At 51.1% G+C, this 26,485-nt stretch overlaps 2 protein-coding genes across 2 annotated transcripts in view; one reads left to right on the plus strand and one right to left on the minus strand.

Annotated features, from left to right (window-relative positions):
* The first annotated feature begins 557 nt into the window (after nt 1-557).
* On the plus strand, nt 558-15,858 carry HHAT (hedgehog acyltransferase). Its single transcript, XM_061581549.1, is given in 16 exon segments — nt 558-584; nt 587-665; nt 668-694; nt 697-718; nt 3,025-3,317; nt 3,732-3,799; nt 3,987-4,100; nt 4,682-4,876; nt 6,754-6,933; nt 6,935-7,048; nt 7,773-7,995; nt 8,608-8,758; nt 10,464-10,499; nt 12,313-12,517; nt 12,994-13,138; nt 13,685-15,858. Coding segments are annotated over 16 exon segments (1,968 nt in total). The 3' UTR covers nt 13,774-15,858.
* A 68-nt stretch (nt 15,859-15,926) lies between these two features.
* The window catches only part of PPP4R4 (protein phosphatase 4 regulatory subunit 4), a 74,571-nt gene continuing 64,012 nt past the window's right edge, over nt 15,927-26,485 (minus strand). Inside the window, 9 exon segments of the mRNA XM_061580818.1 lie at nt 15,927-19,842; nt 20,507-20,657; nt 21,648-21,736; nt 22,566-22,680; nt 23,208-23,283; nt 24,149-24,220; nt 24,680-24,721; nt 25,343-25,487; nt 26,113-26,260. Of these exon segments, the coding sequence (XP_061436802.1) occupies nt 19,818-19,842; nt 20,507-20,657; nt 21,648-21,736; nt 22,566-22,680; nt 23,208-23,283; nt 24,149-24,220; nt 24,680-24,721; nt 25,343-25,487; nt 26,113-26,260 (863 nt within the window). The 3' untranslated portion in view covers nt 15,927-19,817.

Below are 26,485 nucleotides of genomic sequence, written 5' to 3' on the forward strand. Positions count from 1 at the left end.
CCCCCCTCTCTCAATCTTAACCCCCACCCCACTCCTATCATCCATCTCATTCCCTGCCACCATCCCCCAGCCCTCTCCCCTCTCTCCCGTCACGTCCCCGTGTCCCCCCTCCAATCCCACAACCTCCCCATCCTCTTCCCCGTCTCGTCCCCGCGTCCTCCCCCTCCCGCGTGCGCTCCACGCGATGATCCGATCCGCGCGATGATTTGATCCGAGGCGCGCGCATCGCACCATGACGCCACTGCGCGTCCTGCGGTCTGCCGGACATCACCACCACCACCACCAGCAGCAGCAGCAACATCGTCTCCAGCTGCCACCACAGATGGGAGGACATCTCGAGCGGTGAAGACAACAGACTCGACGAGTGCGCTGGAACATGATGTTAATGACAAAGGGGCCGTGCCGTCGACACGAAGGCGAGTTTCATGCAATGTCAACGAACGCCCCTGTGTGTGTGTCTGTCTCGTGTGGTGGCGGTGTTGTGCGGGGTTAATCTAGTTTAGCGCGATTGTAGAGAACAAAACAGCGCGATTCGCATGGGAGGGGGGGAGGGGGTGATGAGTGGATCGGTGGTGGTGGTGGTGGGGGGGGAGCGGTGGCGCTGTGGTTAGCGCAGCGGGCGGTCACGGACCCAGCCAGCAGAGGCCGCCTCGAGGTCTCCGTCCGTGAAAGCGTCGATCCCTTCCGAGGGACAACTGGCAGCGACCAGCGTGGTGAAGTATGGTCAAACGACCCCTTGCGAGACGGACGCGGCGTGGGGAGTTTGATTGACAACACAAAACGGGTGGGTGGGGGTGTTTAAAGTGTGCGCTACTGGCAATGAAACATTTGCAAGGTTGAATACCAAAGTAAACGATGGTCCGTGTGTAACAACTAAGAGGAGTCCGTGGTTTGTAAAGCCGCCTCGAGGTGCACCAGGCACAGGAAGAGGTACAGTACACGCGGGGCTACGACTTGTTGAGGTTCGTGTTCGTTTGACGTCGCGGCAACGTTGCAGCAACGTTCGCCCGTAGAGTAGTGGCGACACCCTGTGGCTGCAACTCGTAATAGCGACACAATTACATTTCGATTTAAAGCTTTCGTGACTGCAGGGATTCATCTTCTTGGTTCTTTCGGTAAAGTCACGTAGAAGGGAAGTAATAAAATAATAAAAATAAAACATAATAAAATAATTTTATTTATATAAATAATTTTATTTCATTATGTTTTATTTTTATTCTTTTATTACTTCCCTTCTACGTGACTTTGCCGAAAGAACCTAGAAGAGCGACACATTTCTTAGGTTGTTTCGGTAAAGTCGCGTAGGTAAAAAATTTAAATTAATAAAAGTAAAAAATATATATTTTTTTATTTTACTTTTATTAATTTTATTTTTTTACCTACGTGACTTTACCGAAAAAACCTAAGAATATGAATCCTTGCAGTCACGAAAGCTTCAAATCTAGAATTAACGACACAATGGTGGGACCTCTGTTGTTGTTGTTTGCCGATATCAAATGTTTGGAGCTGAGCTATGGAATGAATTCTCGGGATACGCGTGGCATTACCCCTGTACTGTTCGCCTTTCGGAGTTCTCTGGCCTGACGCTGGTAGTGAGACTCGGCCATGAAGAGCAAGGCTGTGTTTGGTGTGTAGGACAGTCTCAAAGACAATGCCATATATTCCAGTGTTCCTGGGTACTAAGTGTTATTTTATAATTGCTTATGTCTCAAAAGTACAGAAAATTGTTATTGTTCCCCACCAACTTTGCTTTTGTGACCAGGACAGTGATATTTTCAAATGTACCTATTTTTCAATGAGAAAACGCGGTGTGCTTTTGTGTCATTCCTTCACATAAAGTCCTGGTCACAAAAGCAAAGTTTGTGGGGAATAATAGCCATTGTTTGTACTTTTGAGGCATAAGCAATTATAAAATAACACTTACTACCCAGGAACAAAAATCGTGTTGCATCGTGTTAACAGAGCATGTTATTTGCTTGTATGTTCACCACCAAGTACTGGTGTGGTTAATGCAGACTTGATTACTTTAAAGTGGTTTCTATTTGGTGTTTGAACATCTTGACACCTCCTGTTTTATTATTTCCAGAAAGGGTAAAACCTGTTCTTGTTTTTTTCATAGGTCGAGTGAGGAGAGGCGTCTTATCAACCGGTGTGTGTGTGTGTGCTCAGGTCTAGGTCGACTCAGCCTCAAACGCGTTACCTGGGGTGCGTGTTACTTTCCGCAGCGTCTTATAATCTGGAAAATTCGCTGGGTTTTTTTGTTCACTAGCGTCACAAGGTCATACGTGTCGTGGATTCTCTCTTTCTCTCGTTATCACACTCTTGTTTGTATTTCTCGTTTCGTCTTATTTTTTTTCAAGCATGTCACGTTAGCGTAACATCTTTGCAGAGTTGGACTTGAGATAAGTACGCGTAAAGTAAAAAAAAAGATGTGCCACAAGTTTGGAAAAATAAATAATAACAGCAACGACCATTGAAGGGGCCACAATTTGAATGCCACTATGGAAATCAAGTTGATGTTGTTATTTCTCAGAGCTGGAATATTTGCCAATTAAGTGCAGAACCAACTTGCCAGCTCAGCACTGTGACCTCTTGAGCCACCGGGCCTTCCTTCCCTCTGCTCATTTTTTCCCTCCAACTTAAATTTTCGCAGGGAAGCTTCCACTCGGGGAATGTCCGTCGCACATTTTTGTCAAATATTCTTGGCCGAGCAAACACCGCCACGGATATTGAGCCTGTACCGGTGAAGGACACAGATTCAGACGCCCTCACATTCCGTTCCCGACACCCAGGGCTGATTTTCTCACTGGAACACGCTGGTCGACTAGAGAAAGCGGCACGTATGTTGTATGTTTGTATGTAAATTGAACTTCTTTCGCACCGTATGTAGCCAAGCGTGCTAATCGGAGACACGTGAGTAGACATACTGGACGTGTTGCGCTTGGCATGGAAATATCCCAGTCACCGACCGTGCAAATATTAAATCAATCCCTGCCGATACCCATTGTGTGGTGTGGTGAGCAGCGTGAGCAGCGAGATGCCGAGCACGGGGTCACAAGGTCACGGCGGCTACGGTGGTCTCGGGGGCAGCACCGGGGGCAGCAGTGGGAGTGAGCGGACTCCCCGGAGCCGTCGCAGGACGCCCCACCGGGGATCGGATCCCCTCGCCGGGGGACCCTCGGCGTCCCCTGTCGTGGTGCAGGGGTCCCTGCGCCACTCGGTGACCCCGCTGCCGGCCCCGGAGCGCGCTCTGTGCCTGCTGATCGCCATCGCTGGGCACGCGTACGCCTTCTACATCGTCCACCTGGTGTCTCGTGGTGATTAACGTCGGCGGCGTCGTCGGCGTCGTTGATCATCTTCACGATCCGTCGTTGTGATTGTCGTCGTTACAGCAGTCATTATACATCCACCGTCATAATTTTCAGCAGCTTTGTTATCGTCGTTAACAGTATTCAAATCCCAATGGTTGAGCGGTGGTGCAGTGGTTCGCGGACTGTCCTATGAGCTCGTTGACCTGAGTTTGATTCCCAGCCACGGCTGACATCAGCGGAGTGTGTTATCTAAAAACCGGTCCCCGATGGAGTACGGCCAAAGAACTGCCATGACCGACACAGACTGGAGGTAGCCTTCGGTCGACAGTGTTTTGACACAGGGATGTCAATTATTTACGCGTCATTTTTAAACAACGAATACAATCAATATTCTCAACGAGACTTGTCATTCCTTTTCAGAGCACGAGGAGGAATTGCACGCCGAGTTTGAGCTGGAGAAGGGATTTTTCGTGTGGGGATTCAAGAAGGCAAGTACGTGCGAGCGTGTGTGTGCGAGTGCAACCCATGGCTATGTGCTTGCATGCACGTACGTCCTGCCTTTTAGGCCCGGGGTGAACTACAACAATAATACCATTCATCTCGACAAAACCTCACTGTACTATGCTAACTCTGCTGACCACCATTACCCTTGCCATGTCGCCGTTGCTGGCCCAGGACTCCACGGACTTTGAGTGGACGTTCTGGTCTCACTGGGCCTCGTCGAGGCTGCTCTGGATGCTGCTGGGCCACGTACTGCTCTCTCAGCTCTTCTCACACTCAGTCCCGCAGGTTCCCTCAACAGCTCTGCCTCGTTGTGCTGCTGCTGCTGCAGCTGCTGCTGTTGCTGCAGCTGCTGCTGCAGTTGCTGCTGCAGTTGCTGCTGCTGCTGCAGTTGCTACAGTTGCTGCTGCAGTTTCTGCTGCTGCAGTTGCTACAGTTGGTGCCGCCGGGTACGGATAGGGTACGGGTATCGGGTACCTGATTGCGACTTCTGGGATGAAGCCATTTTGCAGGCGTGGGTGGGTTGATTCTAGCAACTTGAATTATGAGAAGAGACAAGACGTTGGGAAATGAGTGACAAACAGTTACTCACCAGTGACTCACGGTCTACCCGTACTCGTACCCGGCCGCACCAGGGTCGCAAATGGGTACCCGTACCCGGCCGGGTACGGGTAGCCGGGTATCGGGTAGGGTACGGGTATCGGGTACCCGGTTGCGACCTCTGGCATACGTACATTGTCAGTAGACCCCCCTTACGCAAGCGTACGCAATTTGGGTTAACCTCCACCTCCTCCCCCCTCCATGCGCACTGCACTAAATGGATGGCCCCCTAAAGCTGCTCGTGTCTCTGCCATGCGCCCGCCCCACAGCTGCGCCCGTGGGGCTGGCTGGCGTACGGGCTGGCGTGCTGCGCCGCGCTGCTGGGCACTGGGGGAGCGGCCGTCGTGCTGGCGCACGCGCTCGCCTCGTACGCGGCGGCACAACTTCGCCGGCCGGCGCTCTGCTGGCTCACCAGCCTGGGCCTCCTCGCCGGCCTGCAGGCCGCTCACTGGAGCCACACGCAGGTGAGACGGAGGAGGAGGAGGAGTAGGGGGGGAGGTATTGTTTTAGAATGATCGCCAGAGCTGGGACGAGTCGTCGATGAGGTTGATTGATTGGCTACAAGTTGTGATCGCTCACTGGAGCCACACGCAGGTGAGACGGTGGTGGAGGAGGAGGTGGAGGAGTAGGGGGGGAGGTGGGACGAGTCGTCGATGAGGTTGACTGATTGGCTGCAAGTTGTAATCGACCCCTCTCTTTTTTTGTGGTCGATCACTCAGGGCTGTCTGAAAATGGCGGCCGCCATATCACATATCTGTCAACTCCTTATCAGTGCTCTACCTTATTATAGACCAATTCAGACCTTGTTGGTCACCACGTGCCCTTATAAATCTCAACGTTCATCCTACAAACAAATAGACAAAAATTATTTTGCCTTCAGAGGCTGACTCCTTTGCCTCCTGATGACGACAGCTTGTGTTGCGATCGAAACTGTCGTGATTTATTTTATTTTATTTCTACCTACGTGACTTTACCGAAAGAACCAAAGAGTATAAAAATTATGTTGCTAAAATCATGTTTTTTTTTGCCCGTATTGAAACGGCTGTACGGCGTACGAACCTGAAAACTCACTTTCCCTGTACAAGAATACGGGTGAATTGTATGGGTTGACAGCTATGGGTTGACAGGTATGCCATGACATCCTTCCTCCTGAAGGAAAGAAACCCCCTTGGCGAGCCATGCCCTCGGCTGCAGTCGCTCCACTGAGCAAAGCTGTTTTTAATGTAAGTAATCCCTATATATCTATCACGTATGGCGTGGTTAATTGTGGAAATGGTGATGATATAGTTTCTGATGCAAACATTGAAAGATGACGATGTGGTACTTGTTATTGGAGACTAGAATAACGATGTGCTTGCTGGTGCCCGATGGGAACAGCTAGGACAATTGGAGCTTAATTTCAGCTGGGATCTGTCTGGGTCCGTGACCCAGAAAATATTTCTGTGTCGAGCACAGCACATCATTGACATGCTAATTTCTCTGCTCCAGCAGACCCACCTCTCTCTCTGCCCCACCCCCCCTCTCTCTTTATTTAAAGCCACGACACAGAGGCATTGGGTCTCTGTGTGTCTATGTTGTGTGTGTGTCTCTCTGTGTGTCTCTGTGTTGTCTCTCTCTGCTTGTGTGCATTTCTGTGTCTCTATGTTGTGTCTCTTTCTGTGTGTCTCTGTGTGAGTCTCTGCCTGTGTGTCTGTCTGTGTGTCTCTGTTGTGTTGTCTCTCTCTGTGTGTCTCTGTGTTGTCTTTCTCTGCTTGTGTGCATGTCTGTGTGTCTCTATGTTGTGTGTCTCTTTCTGTGTGTCTCTGTGTGAGTCTCTGCTTGTGTGTCTGTCTGTGTGTCTATGTTATGTGTCTCTCTCTGTGTGTCTCTGTGTAGTCTCTCTCTGCTTGTGTGTCTGTCTGTGCGTCTTCGTGTCTGTGTTTTAGTCTCTCTCTCAAATTTAGTTCTACCTGATGACGACTGCTTGTGTTGCAATCGAAACGTCGTACTCTATTTAATTTATTTTCTTTCTACGTGACTTTACCAAAAGAACCAAAGAGCACAGCACATCCATTGTGGTTCCAGTATGCCACGTCCCCATTTGTGATGTTGCACACCACATCCAGTATACCTTCCATATTTCCATTTGGGAATGTGGCACACCATGAGATTCAGAATCTTTATTCAGTAATCTGTATTTATCCTGGAAAAAAAACAATGAGCTATGAAGCTCATTTTCGCAGATGCCCAGTGAGTTTTCACACATGTCCAGTAGATGCGTCCATCACAAACGGAGGCACGCTCAAAATACGACCGACGATGGAGCCTATGCCAACGTCTCCCCCCCCCGCACCCCAATCAGGGCTGGTACGAGTCCGAGAACGAGTACTTCCTCCTGCTCTTCACGCTCGCCATGACCAACCTGCGCTGCACCAGCTTCAGCCTTGAGCTGTGCCGCCAGGCGGATCCCCCGTGCCCGTCCGTGCCACACCACCCCCGTCCACCAGCGCCTGCGGAGCAGACGGGCCCCTCACCCCTTACTGCAGACCGCTCACCCAGCCACTGGCTCCTCGCTCTTTTGGCCACTGGTCTACACTTTCTACTATCCACCGCTCCACAACGGCCCGATCATGAGCTACTGCGACTTTGTAGCTCGGGTGAGCTGTGTGTGTGTGCACGCGTCCCTTTGTCATTCATCTCACTTCACGTGGCCAGCGGCGAGACGTTGACACTGCACGTGGCCGCAAAGTGCACCTAGCCTGGCACAAGTGCTGTGGTGATGTCATCGTCGCTGAGTGGCGAATGGCGGATGTTGTTGTTGTGTCTCTTTGAGTGTGCCAAGCACACACACACAGATACGGCTGGTGAGTTGCCTGGGTCATATAGCCGGCATGCCCAGCATGCCTTAGTAAATTTTGTTTGGCAATAGAGAGGCATGCGTTGGGCTTAAAAAGGCATGGCGTGGGCTTATATGGTACAGAAGGATGTGGAGCTGAGTGAACTTGCCGAAGACTGGTACTGGTGGTATCAATATTGGCCACTGTGGAGGAGGCTCGTGAAGGATTCTGCGGGGCTGCGGTCGAGTGATTCAAGCACTGTGCTAAGCACCCGGCCACCTGAGTTTGATTCCCGGCCATGAATAACATCAGCAGCCAGTGATTTCCGAATCTATCCTGGCCCTCCACAGGGTCCGCTCAGCATTAAATGAGCACCTGTTGCAATGTTCCAACATCAGTACTCGGAAGACAAGGTTGACCTGGTAACGTCCCGGTCACACCAGCTCCCATCATGCTCGACGCTGGCCTCAATAGCTGCTCTGGAACAGCATTTGTCCCAACATGCTGCATTGCTATCACTGCATCTCTGTCATTCTTGTCTCAGTGTGAGCGGCCGGTGTCTCAGCCGGGCGACGTACGAAGCGGAGGCCCTCAGATGCCCCGACTGCCCCTGCTGCCCCTGCTGCCCCGGCTGCCCCGGCTGTCGTGGCTGGCCGTGCGCGTGGCCGCCTGGTGGGCGCTGGCGGAGCTCATGCTGCACCTCGGCTACTTCTCGGTGCTGCACCAGCACGAGGAGCTGCTCGAGTCCCTGCCCAGCGCCACGCTCGGTACGGACGGCGCCGCGCGGCGGGAGGTGGGAGGCTGTTGTTCAATTTCATTACGACGGCCTACCCTCACGGCATCTCTCACGTCCACTGCGAAGCAGACCGCGCGGTTGTGTTTTTGGACGGTCAACGGATACGCGGGATTAACCAGGGCGGCCGCTGGATTTGAACCGTGATCCACCGCGACAAACGGCGAAGGCGCTACCGCCGGGCCTCGTCGCCGTGGGGGTGGAGGCTCGTGCCCCAGGGCGCACGGTGCTCGCCGCGCCCGCTCGGCGCGAGCGAACGGCGGCCGATAAGATTGTCGCGTGAGGCTCGTTCAAAAGAGTCGTTTCAATTATCGCCAGTGTGCGACGCCTCGGTTGTATTTTGAGGCAAGGATGAGCTTCGCGTGAGGTGGCCAGGAGATGGCAGCGCCAGCGGTGGTTCACGGCTTGCACTGTTACCGCTTCATGCATGGGGTGGGTGTTCTTCCCCGTTCTCCGGTGTCCTCCGACATGAAAGCCGAACGCCAGCAAGTTAGGATTGACCAAACGTCCCACTGGAGCGAGACCCTCCTGTAGACGTGCGCGTCGCTCAGCCCGGCGGCCCGTGTGGTTTGTTGCGTGCGTGCAGCCTGCCTGGCCATCGCCCACGTCAGCTTCTTCTACGTGAAGTACCTGGTGCTGTTCGGGGTGCCCAGCCTCGCCATGCACCTGGACGGCGTCCAACCTCCTCCCCTACCGCGCTGCGTGAGCATCACACACGGCTTCTCCGACATGTGGAGGTGGGACCCGAGCCACCGTCGTCAACACCAAGCCCTCAGCCCGAACCATAACCACACCACCGTCAAGGCCCTTTCCATAACCATGCCCACACCTGCACTGCAACTGCCACAACAGAAGCCCGTTTGTTATTCCACTGCTGGGCGAGGGCCTCCCCCCACACCGTGAGGGTTATGTACTTTGACGCGGGTTTGGTCGAAGGCAGAGGGCACAGACGTGGAAGCATGAGATGGTGGTTACGGGGTTAGAGCGCTGAGTCGGCACTGCTGAGGTCCTGGATTCGAACCCGGGCTGCCACCCATGATGAATGAGGGTTCACAAGCATCGTGAGTTAATGGTCTCAGCCCGGTCACAAATGACCGCACAAAATAAACCACGATATTAAATTTGATTTTGAACTTTAGTTGGCTAAATGCCACCACCGCCTCTTTGAGAATGTAAAATACCAGTTTGACTGTCGTGCAACAAATAATATTTCATAATAATATGATAATTGGCAACAAAACTGACACCTTTTTTACAAGGAGTCATGTTTGCATTGACCACAATACCTGCGGTCGGAATGCAAACAAAAACACAACTCTGATAATGTATGCACTGTGCTTGAAATTGATTGGTTCACACCCGAGAGACAGCTTTTCTTAGAGCCTAGTCTCACATGGTGTAAAAAATATGTCAGTTTTGTTGCCAGATAAAAGGGTAAAAAACCAATTATCATATTTTGCTACTGGCAAAGGAGGTCCCAATAGTGAAACAAGATCTCATTGCAGAGTTTTGTTGAATAGAATTTAAAAAGGCCACGTGAAGACATTTTATGTAGACGTCATGTGACAAATCTCTTCACCTAACTCACAGCCACAACTTGGTTTGAATATATTTTTGTTAAACCTTATAGAACAGTTTATTTTTATGTTTAATGTTGTGATGGCGCTTTGGGTGGCATATTTGTGCCAGAAATGTGCCACACGTTAACCAAAAAGAAATTCACTTGACTCTTCTCCGACACGCACGGGGGGTTTGGGGCACGATGCGCTGCTCTGTGAGATTTCCAAATGGATTCCTCTTCTCGTCCCATGCCACCGATAGCGCAACGGGGATAAACCTGGGGTGGGAAGGCAACATTTTTTAAAGAATCGGCTATTCGTCGTTTCGTTTTCACTTGGCATGCACCGATATCAGCTTCAGAATAAATTGCGGGGGGAGGGGAGAAAGACAAAATTATAATAGTAATTAAATAAAATGCGCACATTCATCAAAACACACCGCACTACACTCACAGAGGTTTACACGCTCGATAAAGTTTACTCTTTGCTGCATGGTGACGGGGAAGTTGTGAGTGTGTGTGAGTGTGTGTGTGTGCGTGTGTGGGTAGTGGTAGTGTAGCGGTTAGCGCGCTGCGCTACTAACCTGGCGACCCAGGTTCGATTCCCGCTCACGGCCAACACCAGTGACGATTATTTGAACTGGTCTTGTGCCTCTCCTGGGTTGACTCAGCCTCAAATGAATACCTGGTGCGATGTGTCAACATCGCCACTGAGGAGACAAAGGCGGTCGGGCTTGGTGCTGGCCACCCACCCCCTCGTGTGCCGTGCCGGCCTTCATAGGTGCTCGCTAACAGCACTTGCCCCTACAGTCTGTTAAGGCTATACGGGGGATCTTTGTCTGAACCTCGATGTCCTTTTCTTCCGTTGTTAAATCCCCCCCCAGGAACTTTGATGTCGGACTTCACAGGTGGCTGCTCAGGTAAGGGGAGCAAAGACGTCGGGACCCTTCCCCTCGGAGCAATTTGAAGTTGTCACCCCGGACGGTGATCCACATTAATCCTCGCCCGCCCACGGACAGATGGATTAAAGCGTGACCATCGGTCTGACCATTAATCACAAACATTCTGTTTACCTTTGCGCTTATGTCTAATAAGACGTTGATTTATGCATCGCTTGCACCGAGAGTATTGTCATCACCATCGTCGCTTTTTTGTTTTCTTCATTGAATGCTTTGTTTGGTCATTTAAATCTGGCTTTGCTTTTCGTGGTAATTAATTTGTTAACTTTCTTCTAATTCCTTTGTCTTTATTTGTCTTGAACTAAATGCTTCCTCAATTGAAGTAATTAATTAATAATGGAATATTTTATTCCTTGACTAATTGCTCTTCCCGTGCTCTCGACTGATTAATTGTGTGCGTTTGAAATGTGCTCGTTTAAGGAATGCTGTTTGTTTAAAGCGTTGCTTTCACTCTTCGGGCTTCTGTAAGTGATCTAAAATCCACAGTTTGTGTTGATGTATGCGAAGTGATGATTCATGTTAGCCGTGGCTGTTTTCGTGTCTGTGTATGTCTTGTGCTAGTGTCTCTAGTGTATGTCTGCGTCTGACAATAGCGTCTCCTTATATTCGTGTGTGTGCAGAGAGAGAGAGGCGTGCCAATATTACTTGTGTCCGTATGTCTCACTCTTTGCCATGTTGGTGTCTTTTTAAAAAAATGTTGTGCAGCTTCGTCTGAATCGCTGTCTCTCTCTCTCTCTCGTGTCTGAGTTTTTCTCTCTTCGTATCTTTGCAGCAACAGTGTCAACGACTACATTGCTTTGTTTGGTGTCTGTCTCTATGTTAACGTCTGTCTCTTTATATATATCTATGCATTTTTGGTGTTATGGTCTGCGCTTCTGCGTCTCTGCGTCTGCATCTCTATGTTGTCTGTTATTGTCTGTGCCTGTGGAGTTTATCTGCATCCCATCTCCGTATCTTTCTCATATATGGGGCGGTGACATGGCCCAATGGGAGCACTTTTTCTGATTGTTTCAGAGGTTCGCAGTTGCTGCCCTGGCTATCACTGCCGGTGCAATATCCACACAACACCCGCCCGTCTGCGTCAGGGTTTACATTAGAGATCCCCTGGCCTCATTTGAAACGAGGAGGCCGTTGCGTGCCGGCGTCATGGCCCAAATTTTCTCCACGTTCCAAAAATGACCCACGAATTGCTCAATTTGGATTTTCACAGAGCAATCATCTCCCCCCCCCCCCCCCCTTCTGTGAAGCCACTGCAGATCCGTGCGCAACACAGCAGCACCTTCCCTTTGCGATAGCCTTGAGCCGTAAGATTTGCACGAACACCGAACGCCTTCAATTATGAATTATCACGTTCCCCCCACCGCTCTTCCCCACCTCGCGTCCACCGTACCTCGCCACCAGTATTCCACAAGCCTCTCGCATCTCGCGCCCGTAGCCCAGAGGTCACAAACGGGTTTTGATTCCTTACCCGTACCCGGCCGCACCAGGGTCACAAACGGGTACTCGTACCCGGCCGGGTACGGGTACCCGTACGTTACCCGTACCCGTACCCTACCCGATATGAGTGACAAACGGTTACTCACCGGTGACTCACGGCCTACCCGTACCCGTACCCGGCCGCACCAGGGTCGCAAACGGGTACCCGTACCCGGCCGGGTGCGGGTAGCCGGGTATCGGGTAGGGTACGGGTATCGGGTACCCAGTTGCGACCTCTGCCGTAGCCCGCGTTTCTGTCCGTCAACCGCTTTTTGCTCACAAAGTCACGTGTGCCCAGGTACGTGTACGTGCCGCTGGGAGGCTCGCAGGGTGGTGCGCTCCGACAGGCCGTCTCGTGCGGCGCCGTCTTCCTCTACGTCTTCTTCTGGCACGGCGCCCAGGCCTACCTGCTGTTCTGGGCCACGCTCAACTGGCTCGGAGTCACCATGGAGACGGGCCTGGGCCGTGCCCTCTCCTCCACTCCCGCAGAGCGACTCTCCCTGGTAGGCTCGCTCGCTCTCTCGGCGGCTTGCGGTTGTGTAGGTTGGCAGTGACATTTCACATTTAGCCCGATAAATAATCCCCCCACCACCATCCTGGCAAAAATTCCAGTAAACACGCAACGGCCCAACGCGTCACGTTTACTGGGCTCCCAGCTTCCACTTATAAATCCCAGTTTTTGAGCTAAGGGGGTGGCAGTTTTAAAAAAAATCTTTTTCTATCCCCATCTTTAGGGACCTCCGCCAAAAAAAACCCGGTTATTCCTGGGGCACGGTAAATCGGCTCGCGCGAGAGATGGTGATGACTTTATGGGGGGTAAAGAGGCCTTCATTCGGACATGGATAGAACTGGCTGGATAGAACGTGGCTGGATAGAACGTGGCTTGCGCGTGTTTGCGTCCGCGTGCGTGTGTGTGCGTGCGTGTGTGTGTGTGCGTGCACGTGTGTGTGCATGCGTGTGCGTGTGTGTGCGTCACAAGGGTGGCCGCCTCTCCCCGCTGGGCCAGCGTCGGCTCCTCGGTGTCATTGCCGGCGCCTCCACGGCGATGGTCATCTTGTCGAACCTCGTGTTCCTAGGCGGCACGGCCGTCGGAGCCGTTTACTGGGACAGGGTTTTCCTCCAAGGTATTGAAATGGGCTACGATGTCTCCCTCCCCCACGCCTTACCCCACCTACCCCCCCTCCCAGCCCCCCCACAGAATATTGCAGATGTGTCAAAAGTCAACCGCTGTGACTGGGGTTGTGGAAAGAGTCTCGTTTTGTCCCACTCCATGTCCGTGTGCCTCTCTCCATGCCTCTGTGTTTGTCTCTTCATCAGTATTCATATCTCCATGTCTGTTTCTCTGTATTCATCTCTCTTTCTCTCTGCGTCTCTCGATCTGTCCGTGTGGGCTGTGTTTAATCTATCCATGTATCTGGCGTCTCTCCCTGTCTGTGTGTGTTGCTCGATTTCCATTTTCCTGTGTTTCTTTGTCTCTCTCTGTATTTGTGTCTGTCCCTGGGTCTCTGTGTTCGCCTTTGTCCATATCTCTTTGACTTTGTGTTTCTCTCCGTTGGTCTCTGTCGCTGAATTTGTTTGTCTAGGTTTCGTGATTCTGACATGCTTTAATGACTATGCCTTTTGTGTACTTGCACGGCACGTGCATTTGATATAGATTTTTGTTTTCGCAGGCTGGCCATGGACAACCCTTGGGGTGCTTTCGTTCCTGTATTGCTGCGCCCAGTTTGGGATGGACTGGGACCAAGCGAAGGTCCCTTAGGGTGGCTCAACTCTTCGCCCCATAAATGTGCACGACTTTACGCACGTAGTGAGTCTTCGATTCGCATCGATTCTTACGCTCGAGGTACGTGCATCGATTCGTGCAAGTAGCAATTGGTCATTTTCGATTTTAAGTTCGTTTTATGTCACCAGTTAACGCGCACCCTGCAGCCACGAAAGATAACCATGACTTAGGTCAATTAATCTGATCACGAGGCAGGGGAATATGTACATGCCTGACCAACGCCCAGAAAACCTCTGCTCAGTTAGACTAAACTATTTAACTCTTCTATTTTTTATTTACCAGATAAGGGCTCACTGAGCTATCATTTTCAGAAGCGACCTGGCCACAAATGATAGCTCAACAAAATGACTTATCGTTTGGACATGTATAGCAGTCAAATTCTCCGAACGCGCGATTCTAAATGTGGAGGGAAAAAACAGAGGACCTGGAGAAAAATCAACACGACCAAGGGGAGAACGTGCATACTCCAAATATACAGCAGCAGGCGTCAGGGTCGGGATTGAACCCACGACCTCCTGCATACCAGGCGAGGTGGTGAACATCTCCTAGCCACTGTGATGATGAAAGAGAGAGAAACGCAAACTCCAACACATACAGCAGTAGGCGTCAGGGTCGGGATTGACCCCACGACCTCCTGTAGACCAGGCGAGGTGGTTAACATCTCCTATCCACTGTGATGATGAGAGAGAGACGCAAACTCCAAATATACAGCAGCAGGCGTCAGGGTCGGGATAGAATCCACGACCTCCTGTATACCAGGCGAGGTAGTTAACATCTCACCACCGTGGCACCCACCAAGAGATCAAGACGGAGCTGCTCCGGTTAGCCGCCTCTCTCAACGGCTTTCCTCACGTCATCAGCGTGCGGGCCTGGTCTCCCCTTTGGCGGTCGCCGATTCCTGTGGCTTGCCTTTCGCCACTGCGGTCCTCTTGGGCTCCGTCATCTGCGCTGGCCATCTCCAAGCCTCCGCCGTCAGCCTCGCGGTTCTATACCAACGGCGTGGGCCCCACCTGGGCCTCCACAACCAGGGGTCGCCTCGTGCACTTTGGGGCTGCGGACGCTGGACCTCGGCTCCCGCGGCGAGCCTGGGGCTGCTCCCGGTGGCGCTCCGTGGCATCCGGTTGCCGGCGCCGCCTGCGGCCTGCGGTAACTCGCACCTGTGCCCGGTGTGCACGACCCCGGCTGGGCCCCCGTGGCCTCTGCTGTTTGTGTCCGCCCCAGGATGGAGCTGCCCCTGCTCTGGCAGCCTCCTTAGCCTGGTGCCTGCCATCGCCCTTCGCTGGCCTGCTGAGGCCTGCCTTCCAGCATGCGCCCAGTTTCTTCGGCTCCGTTCCATTTTGGAGCCCCTCTGCATTGAACATCGGGCAGCTGAACTCACGCTCTGTCACCAAGAAAGCTGCCCTCCTTCACAACCCCATCATAGACTTCTCGCTTTTGAGCTGCTGATCCTGCGAGTATTGAAACAGGCCCGACTACCGTGATGCCGTTGAGTCCATTGTCGCCCCAAATGTGGCTTCAATTTCATACGTGTACGGCGATCATCAGAGCATCATGGAGGAGGCCTCGTCGGAGTCCATAGCGCCGGCATTGCAATTAAGCCTTGCTCTCTTCCGTCCCGGCCAACATCCTTCGACCTTCAGTAGTGCGCCTGTCCAAATGCGGGCAAACCCTTTTCTCCATTTCTCCGTCTTGTACTGTCCACCCGAGGGCAACATGGACCGCTCTCTCAACCTCTTGCTGAAGTAGACCATCTATTGAAGTCGACCATCTATTGAAGTAGACCCATTGCCGAGACTCGATCCTATCCTGCTACAAGCTGGACGTTAACGGCGGCCCAATCGGGACGTCTGGTGCAGACTTCGTAAATCGTAAAATATTCAGATCGTCAATCTGCAGCTCGAGGAAAAGAAAGTGTAACTGCTCTATTCAGTTCCCGAAGAAGCTGCCGGCATGTGCGGTGAAACGTCGGACATCGTTCGCGAACACAACACGCGGCGCAACGCTCAAGCGCATCGGAGAGAAACATGCCAAGATGCAAAAATGAGCAAAAAGAGGGAAAATATACACTTTTATTGAAAATGGATGAACCCGAAAACATAGTTCACATTAAAATTCTGACGCCGATTAGGTAGCGGCTGATTTCAGATGCCATACCATACCGTGTCCGGCTTTCATGATAAAACGCCTGGGTTTGATTCACGATTTTGAAGTGTTTTTACAGCCGCAAGTGCTGGCCGTACCACTGGGCTGTTCAGAGGTTGTAAAACATTCTGGGAAAATGCTACGATCTGTTTGACAGCAGACGCATAGCAACCAAGCTCATAAACCTCAAGACTTGAGAGTAACTCACGCCGCTTACGCTTTGTTAAAGCACCGTTCGTATTTGAGCATTTCAAAACTTCGGTTCGTTTGTTTATTTTGTATAATTTTTTTAAAGTGTTTTCGTTTTTATGTTTTCGTTCTGCACGAAACACATCGTGGTGGTGAGGACATTCGTCGCTTACAAAAAAAACTTGTAAATTTCTAACAATTTTTTTAAATCTCTACAATGTACAAGATTGTTTTAGAAATGGAAGGCATGGCGCAGAACACCAACACTTTGCGGCAGTCGCAAATTTCTTAGAATTGTTTCACAAGACACATTTCTGTGTGATAGTACAGTATGTGTGTGCGCGTGTGTTCAAGCTGTGGGGAGCGGTAGTGTAGTGGTTAGTGCCGCGCTGCACTACGAACAAGGCAACCCAGGTTTCATTCCTGCTCACAACCAACACCAGTGACGATTATCTGAAATGGTCCTGGGTCTCCCCTAGCTCGACTCAGCCTCAAATTAGTACCTGGTGCGGTGTGTAAACATCGCCACTGGAGAGACAAAGGCGGTCGGGCGTGGTGTTGGCCACACCACCCCCTTGTGTGCCGTGCCCGGCCTTCATAGGCGCTCGCTCATAGCACTTGCCCCAATTGTCTGGTAAGGCTATAGGGTGGTCTTTGTATTTGTGTTCAAGCTGGAGCGTGGAGTGGTCGCGCTGTGGTTAGCGCAATGCGCTACGAACACGGCGACCCGAGTCTCGATTCCTGGCCACAGCTAACATCAGTGGCAGGCGATTCCTGGATCTCCCTTCGGTTACTCGCCCTCATATTAGTATCTGATACGATGCGTAAACTATCAGTGCTCAAAGGCAGAGTGTTGCCAGCCACATCACCCGTCCGCCCACCCTACGCACCGTGACAGCCTTAATAGGTGCTCGCTAACATCACTTGTGCCAGTAGTCTGTACGACTATATATTTTGACAGGCTGGTGGTGGGGAGCGGTGGAGTAGTGGTTAATGCACTGCGCGACAAACCGGGCGGACCTGAGTTTTGCTTCCCAGCCACGATTGACATTGGTGTCTGAACTGGTCCTGGTCATCCCGTTTACTGGACCCAGCCTTAAATGAGTACCTGGTGCGATGTGTAAACATCACCACTGGGAAGACAGAGGCAGCCGGGCGTGGTGTCCTGTCCACACCATCCATCTCTTGCGCCGTGCCGGCTTTAACAGGTGCTCGCTAACAGCATTTGCCCCAAGAGACGATGCAGGCAACCTTTGTCTTTCTTGGATATGCCGGTATATACAAGCTGCTTGTGGCCAGGCCCACTGGGTTTATGCTGTTGAAGCTGCTCACAAAGGTGAATTTGGACGTCTGTGTAAAAGATGCCCATCAGATTCCTCCAGTATCAATAAATATTCCGATTAAGGATGAAATTTAGAAACCCAGAGCACGTTTCAATTGCGTGCACAAGTTTTGTACAACGTTGCATTATTTTTTTTATATCATATTCAGAAAAAAGTGAATGATCTATTTTTTTATTAAGAGCTCATTGAAAAAAAAGTGAAAATAAACTTTAAGATAAAATCAAGTAATCTCGTGAATGCTTACTAACGCGCGGGTGTTTCCCCACTCCAAAACGCTCACTTTGATTTCCTGACGCACGGTAACAACAGCAACAAGAATATACACACATTTGTTATTTACACAGGTTTATGAAAAGCTTATAAATACTGCAGGTTTTTTTGGTAATTTACACTTTGCACAGGCCTCGCCGCTTTATGAGTCACATTTGTAACATTTCCACGGTGCATTGACTTGTCATTCGATGTTGAAAGTCAATCCCCTCATTTGCCGACCCGAAGCATTTCGTCAATGTTGCCAGGTTTTAAATTCCTGGGAATTATTAGAAGAAAATATTTTTTTCCACAACATTCCCTCAACAGGATGGCGGTAACAAATCCCTTTTTAGTGGAGGCTCAGGCGAACATGAAGTGGGTGAAGCAATGTCCACACGTGGATCGGGGCGGCAGAGAGGACGAGAGGGGGGACATGAGAGAGAGAGACAATCTTTAACACGTAGGCTTTCGCGACCAATATTAATTCATAATCAACGTTTTTGGGTTTAGATCGCGTTATTTATAAATCGTACTCAAATTGTAAATGTTGTGGTTTCACGCTTCAACACACCGGTGGGCTAAAGCAGTGAACTATTTGTCTTTTGTCAACGTGACACTTTTTTACTGATTGGCCGTGTCGGGTGGTGGAGGGTTACGGCACATTTATAAATAACGCGATCTAAACCCAAAAACGTTGATTATGAAGAGAGACAATGCCCCGCGCGACACAGGAAGACCCGCCAGACACTAAGGAGACACGGATAGTGCCAGACATGGAGACATGGGGACACGGTACACGGACAGGGATATGGAGAGACATTTTTCTGCTCCACCAATGACAGTGCGGCTGCTCACTTATTATTTTATCGATGTCAGTCAAAGGGGTAGCGCCCCAACTTAAAACAATTGCATCGGAACACTTGCCCAGGATTAAGTATGTATAGAACTTCCACCCTCACTGTTAAAGCCACTACTCGCTTTTTAAATAAGTTATCGTTTAAACCAGATGAATGATATAGTATATAAAATAAAGTTGGAGGTGGCGTATCAACGCAGTGATTACCGCACCGAGCCATGAACCCACCATCGTGAGTTCGATTCCCAGTCACGGCTAACATCAGTGGCGAGTGACGTCAGAACCGGGCCAGTGGCCAGAGCAGAGTACGGGCCAGAGAACTTCCATGACCGACGCGGCACGGTAAGGTTTCCATCCAGCAGTGGAGTTGAAAAAAGGGGCTGTAAATGATGACATGAAAAATGTGGATGGTGTGTTAAAGTACTATGCCATTTCTTGATTGCTGCACGTGAATATGTGTGTATGTGTGTGACGTCCTCACTTGCTGTATTTGTAATGTAGTAATCAGGCACTGCATTTAGTAGTGAAGAGCACTGCTATTGGAGAACTGCGAGGCGGCAGGCAATCGGTGAGCACTGCCCAGAGTTGGTCAAAACTCCCCCCGGGCAACTTTTTTAAATATTAAAAACGGCGCCGCTGTCACAGCCGTTTGTGAAACGTCCGTGGGGATATTTTAAAACGTCCTAAACATTCCAATAAATTAAATTACATAGGCAAGAAACTGTACACAACAACAACACCTTTTATTAAACGAGCGCTCGATGTGGGTGCTATTCTTTATCTTTTTAGTAACTAAATTCTCTGAGGTTGTTTACAAACGTCCGGGGTCGTTAACCGCGAGTCCACGGTGGGGCGTGGGGGGCGGTGGGTGTAATGTTGAAGGCAGGCAGGTGGAAGGACGCCCTTGCGAGGATCCCGTCGATGATCCCAGTGACCCCCACACGGCGACGGATGGAGATGCCGCCGTCGGAAAACTCCGGAATGTTTAAGGCAGGCACGTGGAAAGACGCCCTTACGAGGATCATGTCGATAACCCCGGTGACCCCCACACGGCGGCGGATGGATACCCTGCCGTTGGAAAATTCCGGAATGTTTAAGGCAGCAACGTGGAAGGACGCCCTTGCGATGACCCCCCCCCCACCCTACCGTGACCCCCACGCGGTGGCGAATGGAGTCGCCGCCGTCGGAAAATTCCGGGAATACAAAGTGGAGGTACCGGCGGTGGAATCCTTCGAGTGTCATGGCTTCACCTTTTTGGTGGCTCTTAAAACGGGAAGACAAGAGACGGACCGTTAAGAAATGTATTTTTTTGCGAGTGTGGCAAGTTGGACAGAAACTATTTTTTTTTCACCAGGTAAGGCCCACTGAGCTTAATAGCTCTTCTTCAAAAGCGACCCGGCTATCACGTGGTATATTTATTTGCAGATCAGCACGTACATGGCAAGCAAGTTGTTTGATGATGCCATGTTGGCAGTGGTGCACAAGCAGAACAACAAAACTCGACATATCCATCATTCAGCACAGTTGGCTACGTACGGTGAAAAAGAATTTCAACATAAAAACTATAACGCTGCGTGGACTTAAAATAAAAAAAACTATAATGGGTGACGTTTCGGGCAATGGCCCTTCCTAACAGCACGCAAAATGTGTTGAGTTTTTTTTATTTTTACATTGATGTTAGATCACTCCATATATTGTCGAGCGTCAATGACCAGTAGTTGTTTTAGAAGTGGAAACGATTTAAGCACAAAATGTGCTTTGAAAATCGCCGCGACGCAGGTGAACGTTTCGTGCCATTCCCCGCTTTCATAGTCAACGTATTATTCACGATTGTTACTTACAGTAACTCTCTTAATAGCGACAGAGGCAATTTCAAACAACTTAAAGAAGTCTGGCTGCACTGCGTTGCACGTGTTTTCAAACTCACGCGCTGCTCTTCTCCGTCACTTTCCTCTGATTGGCGTCCCTGACGACTGCCCTCTTCTCCGATTGGCTCGGCGTTGTTCCCACGGTAACCGGCTTGGCCTGGCTGCGATTGGCCGCCGGGTTGCTATTGGATCGCGGCCGCCCAGGGTTCTCTGTCGGGGGGGTGGGTAGATAAAGGGGATAGAGGGGATTAGAGGGGCGATTCAGTCGTCACATTATTTAGCAACGACACGCTGTCCGAGCGATGAGCGACAAATCCGGCGGCTTTCTATAGACGAGGACGTGATGCAGATTTCAGGGGATACGAGGCATGTACTCGGGTTCCTCTATATTCCTCGCCTGGTACGCAGGAGGTGGGGTGCTCGATCCCGACCATGACGCCTGCTGCTGGATATTTGGAGTTTGCGGTGTCTCTCTCTTCCCGTGGTAGCGTGGATTTTTTTCTCCGGGTCCTCCGGTTTTTCCCTCCACATTTTGAAACATGCGTTTAGGCTATTTAGATTATTTTGCTGCTATAAATGCCCAAATGATCGGTCACTTTGTTGAGCCTTCATTTGTGGCCAGGTCGCTTCTGAAAAATAAGCTGATACCTCAGTGGGTTTTGCCTAAGTAGGATGGTTTAGTTTTAACTTGGTCTGTGAGTGTTTTGCAATACGAGCAATTTTTTAAAATGAATATTCATTTGATAAACGAGTAGTACGTGTATACGCTTTGTCTGCCGAGCGTCACATGATGACAACTGATATACGAGTGCTTTGATATACCGAGTGCTTTGGATTACAAACACGTTTCCAGAACGAACTATGCTCGCAATCCAAGGTTTTACTTGTATGTGTTTTGGTGATTTTTTTACCTTGTACTTTGCACGACTTATATTGTTGCAATGTTTGTTGTAACGTTCTCACCCGCCCCCTACTGGACATCTGTGAAAAAGAGCTTCATAGCTCATCAGATTCTTCCAGCATAAATAAAATATTCGGATTACGTAACAGTCGACTTGCGTTCAACAGCGAACCGTCTCGTGACATTTATGATGACTTTAGAAGGTTCATCGAGGAGCAATGTGCAGCGACTACTTCACATCCTTTGACCGAGTTTAGGGAGTTTGCAGCACGGCACCGTCGTGTCTGTGAACGTTGTACCTGTTAACGGAGGGAAGAGGCTGGGCACCTGACTCCGCCCGCCGATCACCGGCGAATGGGCACTCCCGATGGAGCCAATGGAGCTCTTCCTACAGACCAATCGGGAGGGAGGTGACAAGGTCGGGCATCGTCACAGTTTTATTTCGGTCAAGAAACGGCTCGCGCTCGCTCCCTGATCCACGTGCTTCTCACCCTGCGAAAGCCTCATGTCTTGCGATGCAATGACCCATCTAGCTCCTGCACACGAGCCGATATCATTGCTCCATCTACGTGCTCTTGAGCGTGTTTCCCTCCTTTGGCTTGCACTGGCATTAGTCTCAACCAGCCGCCATCATCCCTGATAGTCCTGATGCGTCGTGCCCAAGCCTGTTATCTCAACGGTCAATATAAATATTCGCCTGACCTGTTGTTATTGCCATTAGAAATCCCCCAAAAAATATCTGCGATGCACATCTGATTATCTGCTAATCGTTCTCAAATCTTCCAGCTTGAATCGAATTAATATATCTCGCTAACGAGTTGTATTATGTTGGCCCATTACCAGGGGTTGGCAAACCAAAGTAACAAGAAGAGCCATTTGCTTCGAATTTTGGAAGAAAAAACCCCTAAATATTGCACTGCGCGTTGAATCCGAGACGGCGCTGGTCCTTCATAAATAAATAACGTCATGAAGCAGTCCCTGAAGAGCCACCGCACGCGGCTCCGAAGCTGTAGGTTGCCAGACACGATCAATCTTGGTGGAGCCTTTCCCACGATGCCTCGTGCAATCGAGACAAAACGACTGCAGATTTTTGCCCGTTAAAAATTGTGACACACGTGGTTGATTGGGTAGTCGGGTCGGGCGGGGTTCAGGAGGTCGACCCGTAACCGCTCCCCAGCGCCACACCCTCTCGGCGCTCCCCCCCCGCCCCACCCCACCTGCTGCCCTTGACCGGTGGGGCCGGCGTTGGTGCCACCGGTTGCGCCGGGGGCTGCATGCTGAGCGAGTTGCTGCGGGACAGCTTGCCGATCTTCCTCGCCTCCTGCGCCGCTCCTGGAGGAGGGGATTGAAAATAAGACGACGAGAAATCGTGGCGCTGAGATTCACCCGCCCCCTGTCCCCGGCTGGAATCCCGGGTTTCGACCGCCAAGTGACTTACATCGGGTTCTCAAGCGTAGCGGAGTTTATAGATCTCGGCCCGATCACCAATGATTGGGCTAAAAACACCATAGTTCGGAACGTGGGGTGAGGAACTCTGTCGCTAAACCGAGGGCCAAAGAGAACTTTTATAAAAACCTGCGGCAGGGGCGGCACTCATGAACACAGGCCCCAGTCACCTCTCGTCACTTTCAACGACACGCCCACTGGGCTTCTCAGATCGAGACGCTCGCAGCGATGGATACATTCCGAGTGCGGGCCGGTAGGCCTCGTGAGGTCCGTCCGCAATGCTGTAGGCGTCTCACCACTCGTTTAGATGCCCTCTGAATGAATCCACGCCCGTGTTGGGATTGTGATGCTAAAGGTCACGAAGCCTCGACGAGGTCTTGGACGGCCGTGACCTCGCGCCGCTGAGATCTCACCTTTCTTCTTGTCTCCCTTGGGCTTCTGTTGGCTGCACTTGCTATCCGCGTGCTGCTTCTCCCTCTCACGCTGCTCCTGAAGCAAACAACAACAACAAGGGAGACGTCGACAGTAAATGCAAATTTATTAATTTGGTTAAAAGTGCGTTGTCTTCTTACCCCCCGCCCGCCACCCCCATTCTGTTCTTGAATGTGCTCTCGGCATCATGTCACGTGATGAAGAATCTGTTAGGAACTCCCAAAGAGCAGCGTAACACCCCGTGTTAGAGAACAGTCCGCGGAAGTGTTTATAATAGAACTACTTCTGAGCGCCCGTTAAGAGACCTTTATCCACTCTATAGGACAGCACCTTCTCATCCGCCTTGCTACACAGTAATGTTCATCGCATGCCAGTCAAGCCGATATTTTTTTTTAAAATGAGAGTTGGACTATAGGCACATTAAGTGCACTAAATGACATTAGGTTTGATTTCCACTTAAGTTTTTGCCAAAGTAAAATTTTTTGGGGATTTTTAAACATTTGTTTGACTTTCCCAAACATTGCTCTCAGTGGCAGAGCGGGTGGGGAAGTGCTTCCCCCTACAGCAGGGAACACAAGGCACTGAGAAGGGACCTCAGAGGTAGCCCTATGATATCCGCTTTCGTGGGCCGTTCACTAACACGAAGGGTTGCGCAATCGTGTTAACACTGGGGGGATATTTCAGGGATTCATCTTCTTGGTTCTTCTCGACAGACATGTTCTTCACCTGAGGACGGCTGCTTGCATTGTGGCCGAAACGTCGTGAGAATTATTTTATTATGTTTTATTTTTATTATTTTATTATTTCCATTCTACGTGACTTTACCGAAAGAACCAAGAAGAACTGGGGGGGATAAATACAGTTCAAAAAGGATCACAATTGTGAGACAGACAACTTCTTACAGCGTGACAGAACCCCTTACCTCCATCAACAGGTTCTCATCCTGCTCCCTCTGCTCATCGATGAGGTCATCCTCGCACGGCTTCCGGTGCAACTTGCAACGGTAAACGCAAGAAAGCAGAAGCACAAAAAACATTCCTCGCACAGGGACACGAGACAACCCAACCGGCACGCAGCTCTCCGCCAGTAGCCACACCCCGGGGCTGTCCATCCCGGGCTGCCCTGCACCGGTTTGAATCTTCGTGAGCGAGAAAATAACGTTGATGATAATGTGAAGTCGCGACGAGCATGGTGCCCGACAGGGTGTTGAGGAGGTGCACCACCTCGGCTGCCCTGTCGAGTTGCTCTCTTCCCTCTCCCAATGCATCGTTGTTGCTATTAACTCTTTACAGCAAGAGATGCTTTCATTTAGCATGTGTGTAAATTGTCAAATGAAAACTGTGGCCTTCGCTAGAGGCCCGACAGCAATTTAGCTGCCTCACTTTTCCCATCTTGTTCACAAGATTCTGACCGCACTCTGCATGATACGTAACGGTGTCCGTCCGTGTCTCACCGAGTCGACTGCCACTTCTATGCGGTCGAGGGCCAACACCGCCTGGTGACACGGAACCAAAGACAAACACATCGATACCGTTTCAAATACAGGTCCATCACGTGTCATCCGTCTCAACGAAACGCTCTCACCACGTCTCTCTCGGTGCCTTCGTCACATCATGCCTTGTCCACCAAGTCTCTTACTACTCCTACTTTGTTTTTCCAGGTAAGGCCCACTGAGCTATACACAGCTATATTTCAGAAGCTACATGGCTATCACAAATGACAGCTCAACGAAGTGGCTTATCATCGTGTGGAAATTGATATTGGCAAATACTCTGATTGCACGTTGATTCTAAATGTGGAGGGAAAAACCGGAGGACCCGGAGAAAAATCGACGCGACCACAGGGAGAACATGCAAACTCCAAATATACCGGCGACACGCTCAGTATCGAACCCACGACATCCTGTACACCAGGCCAGGGAGTTAACATCTCGCCACCCACCGTGGCCCGTTCATTCGGCTGGCGCAGAGTCCTGGCAACTCGTGGTGTAGCCAGAAAGTGCCCTCCGCTGGGTCACTGCATGGATAACGATCGTGGCTCATGTCTCACATTTGTCTGCAGGTCGTTTGAGAATGCGAGGCCATCACCTTGCGACACGACCTCACGTTGGCCTCACCTTGCGCACGGCGGCCAGGGCATCGGCGTCACGCTCCTGCGAGAGCGAGCGCCGGATCGCCGCCTCCAGCTGCTGCTGCAGATCGTGGTCCCCGGGCAGGCGGAGCAAGGCCTTGAGGCGCGGCAGCAGCGAGCACAGCCGCATCCTGGGGTTGGGCACAGCGGTTGGGGGTCGTGCATTTTTTGTTGTTGTTGTTGCAAGGAATAACTATGATGAAAAAAGCGCCGATAGAGAGAATAGGACCTTTGAAGTGCCGGCCACAGCACACGAGGAGGTGGGTGGCCGGCACCACGCCCAGTAGCCTTAGTCTCCCCAGTGGTGATGTCTACACACCGCACTGGGTACTCATTTGAGGTTGAGTCGACCTAGGGGAGGCCCAGGTGCGGTTCAGATAATTGGCCTTGAGCGGGAATTGAACGCAAGGAATAAATACGACGATGAAAAGCGTTTGTTTAACGAGCACCTCGATGCAAACTGGCAGCCTTTTGGGTCCGCGCACCCTTACACGGCGACTGCCTATGAAGCCCGATGGTTTGGGAGTCACACCGATCCTGCGTAAAGAGCTCTGCCTCGAAATCCGTTGCACGTGGGCGGCAAAAATGTAAACCAGGGGTAAGCAGCCTCTGTGGTTTTTACCGGACCACAAGCGCCAGCGGCAGTGTCCAACAGCGCGGTATCAAACGGAGCGGCGCAGCTCGGTACGGCAGTGGTGCCCCCCGTGCCTTGTGCCGTGCCAGGCCATGCCGGGCCCTCCAGCCCGCCTGACCCACCTGACGTTGGCCACGGGGTCACAGGTGAGCGCCATGGCGTGCGTGAAGAAGGCTCGCTTCACGAAGGCGCGGGAGAAGTGCTCCATCAGGTACCCGCACGCGTCCAGGAACAGGACACGGCGGCGGAAACTACGCGCCCTGCACAGCTCTGCACGCGCGGATGCACACGCACGCGGACACACGCACACACGCGCCAGTATTAATTCAGTTGGCACTTTTCATCTTGTTCTAGGCCTCCAAGCTCTGGCTTGGCCTCCAACGTGGCTCGGCTCAGGCTTCCAAAGATGCTCGAGCGGCTCAGTCGTGGCCTTGCGGCTCAGGCTCAGCTCCTGGAAATCTTGAGCTTTGGACGGGCACCATGCTCAGAGCTGGC

Source organism: Lethenteron reissneri, chromosome 8, assembly GCF_015708825.2.
Source record: "Lethenteron reissneri isolate LAM-NWPU_2019-01 chromosome 8, ASM1570882v1, whole genome shotgun sequence".
NCBI lineage: Eukaryota > Metazoa > Chordata > Hyperoartia > Petromyzontiformes > Petromyzontidae > Lethenteron > Lethenteron reissneri.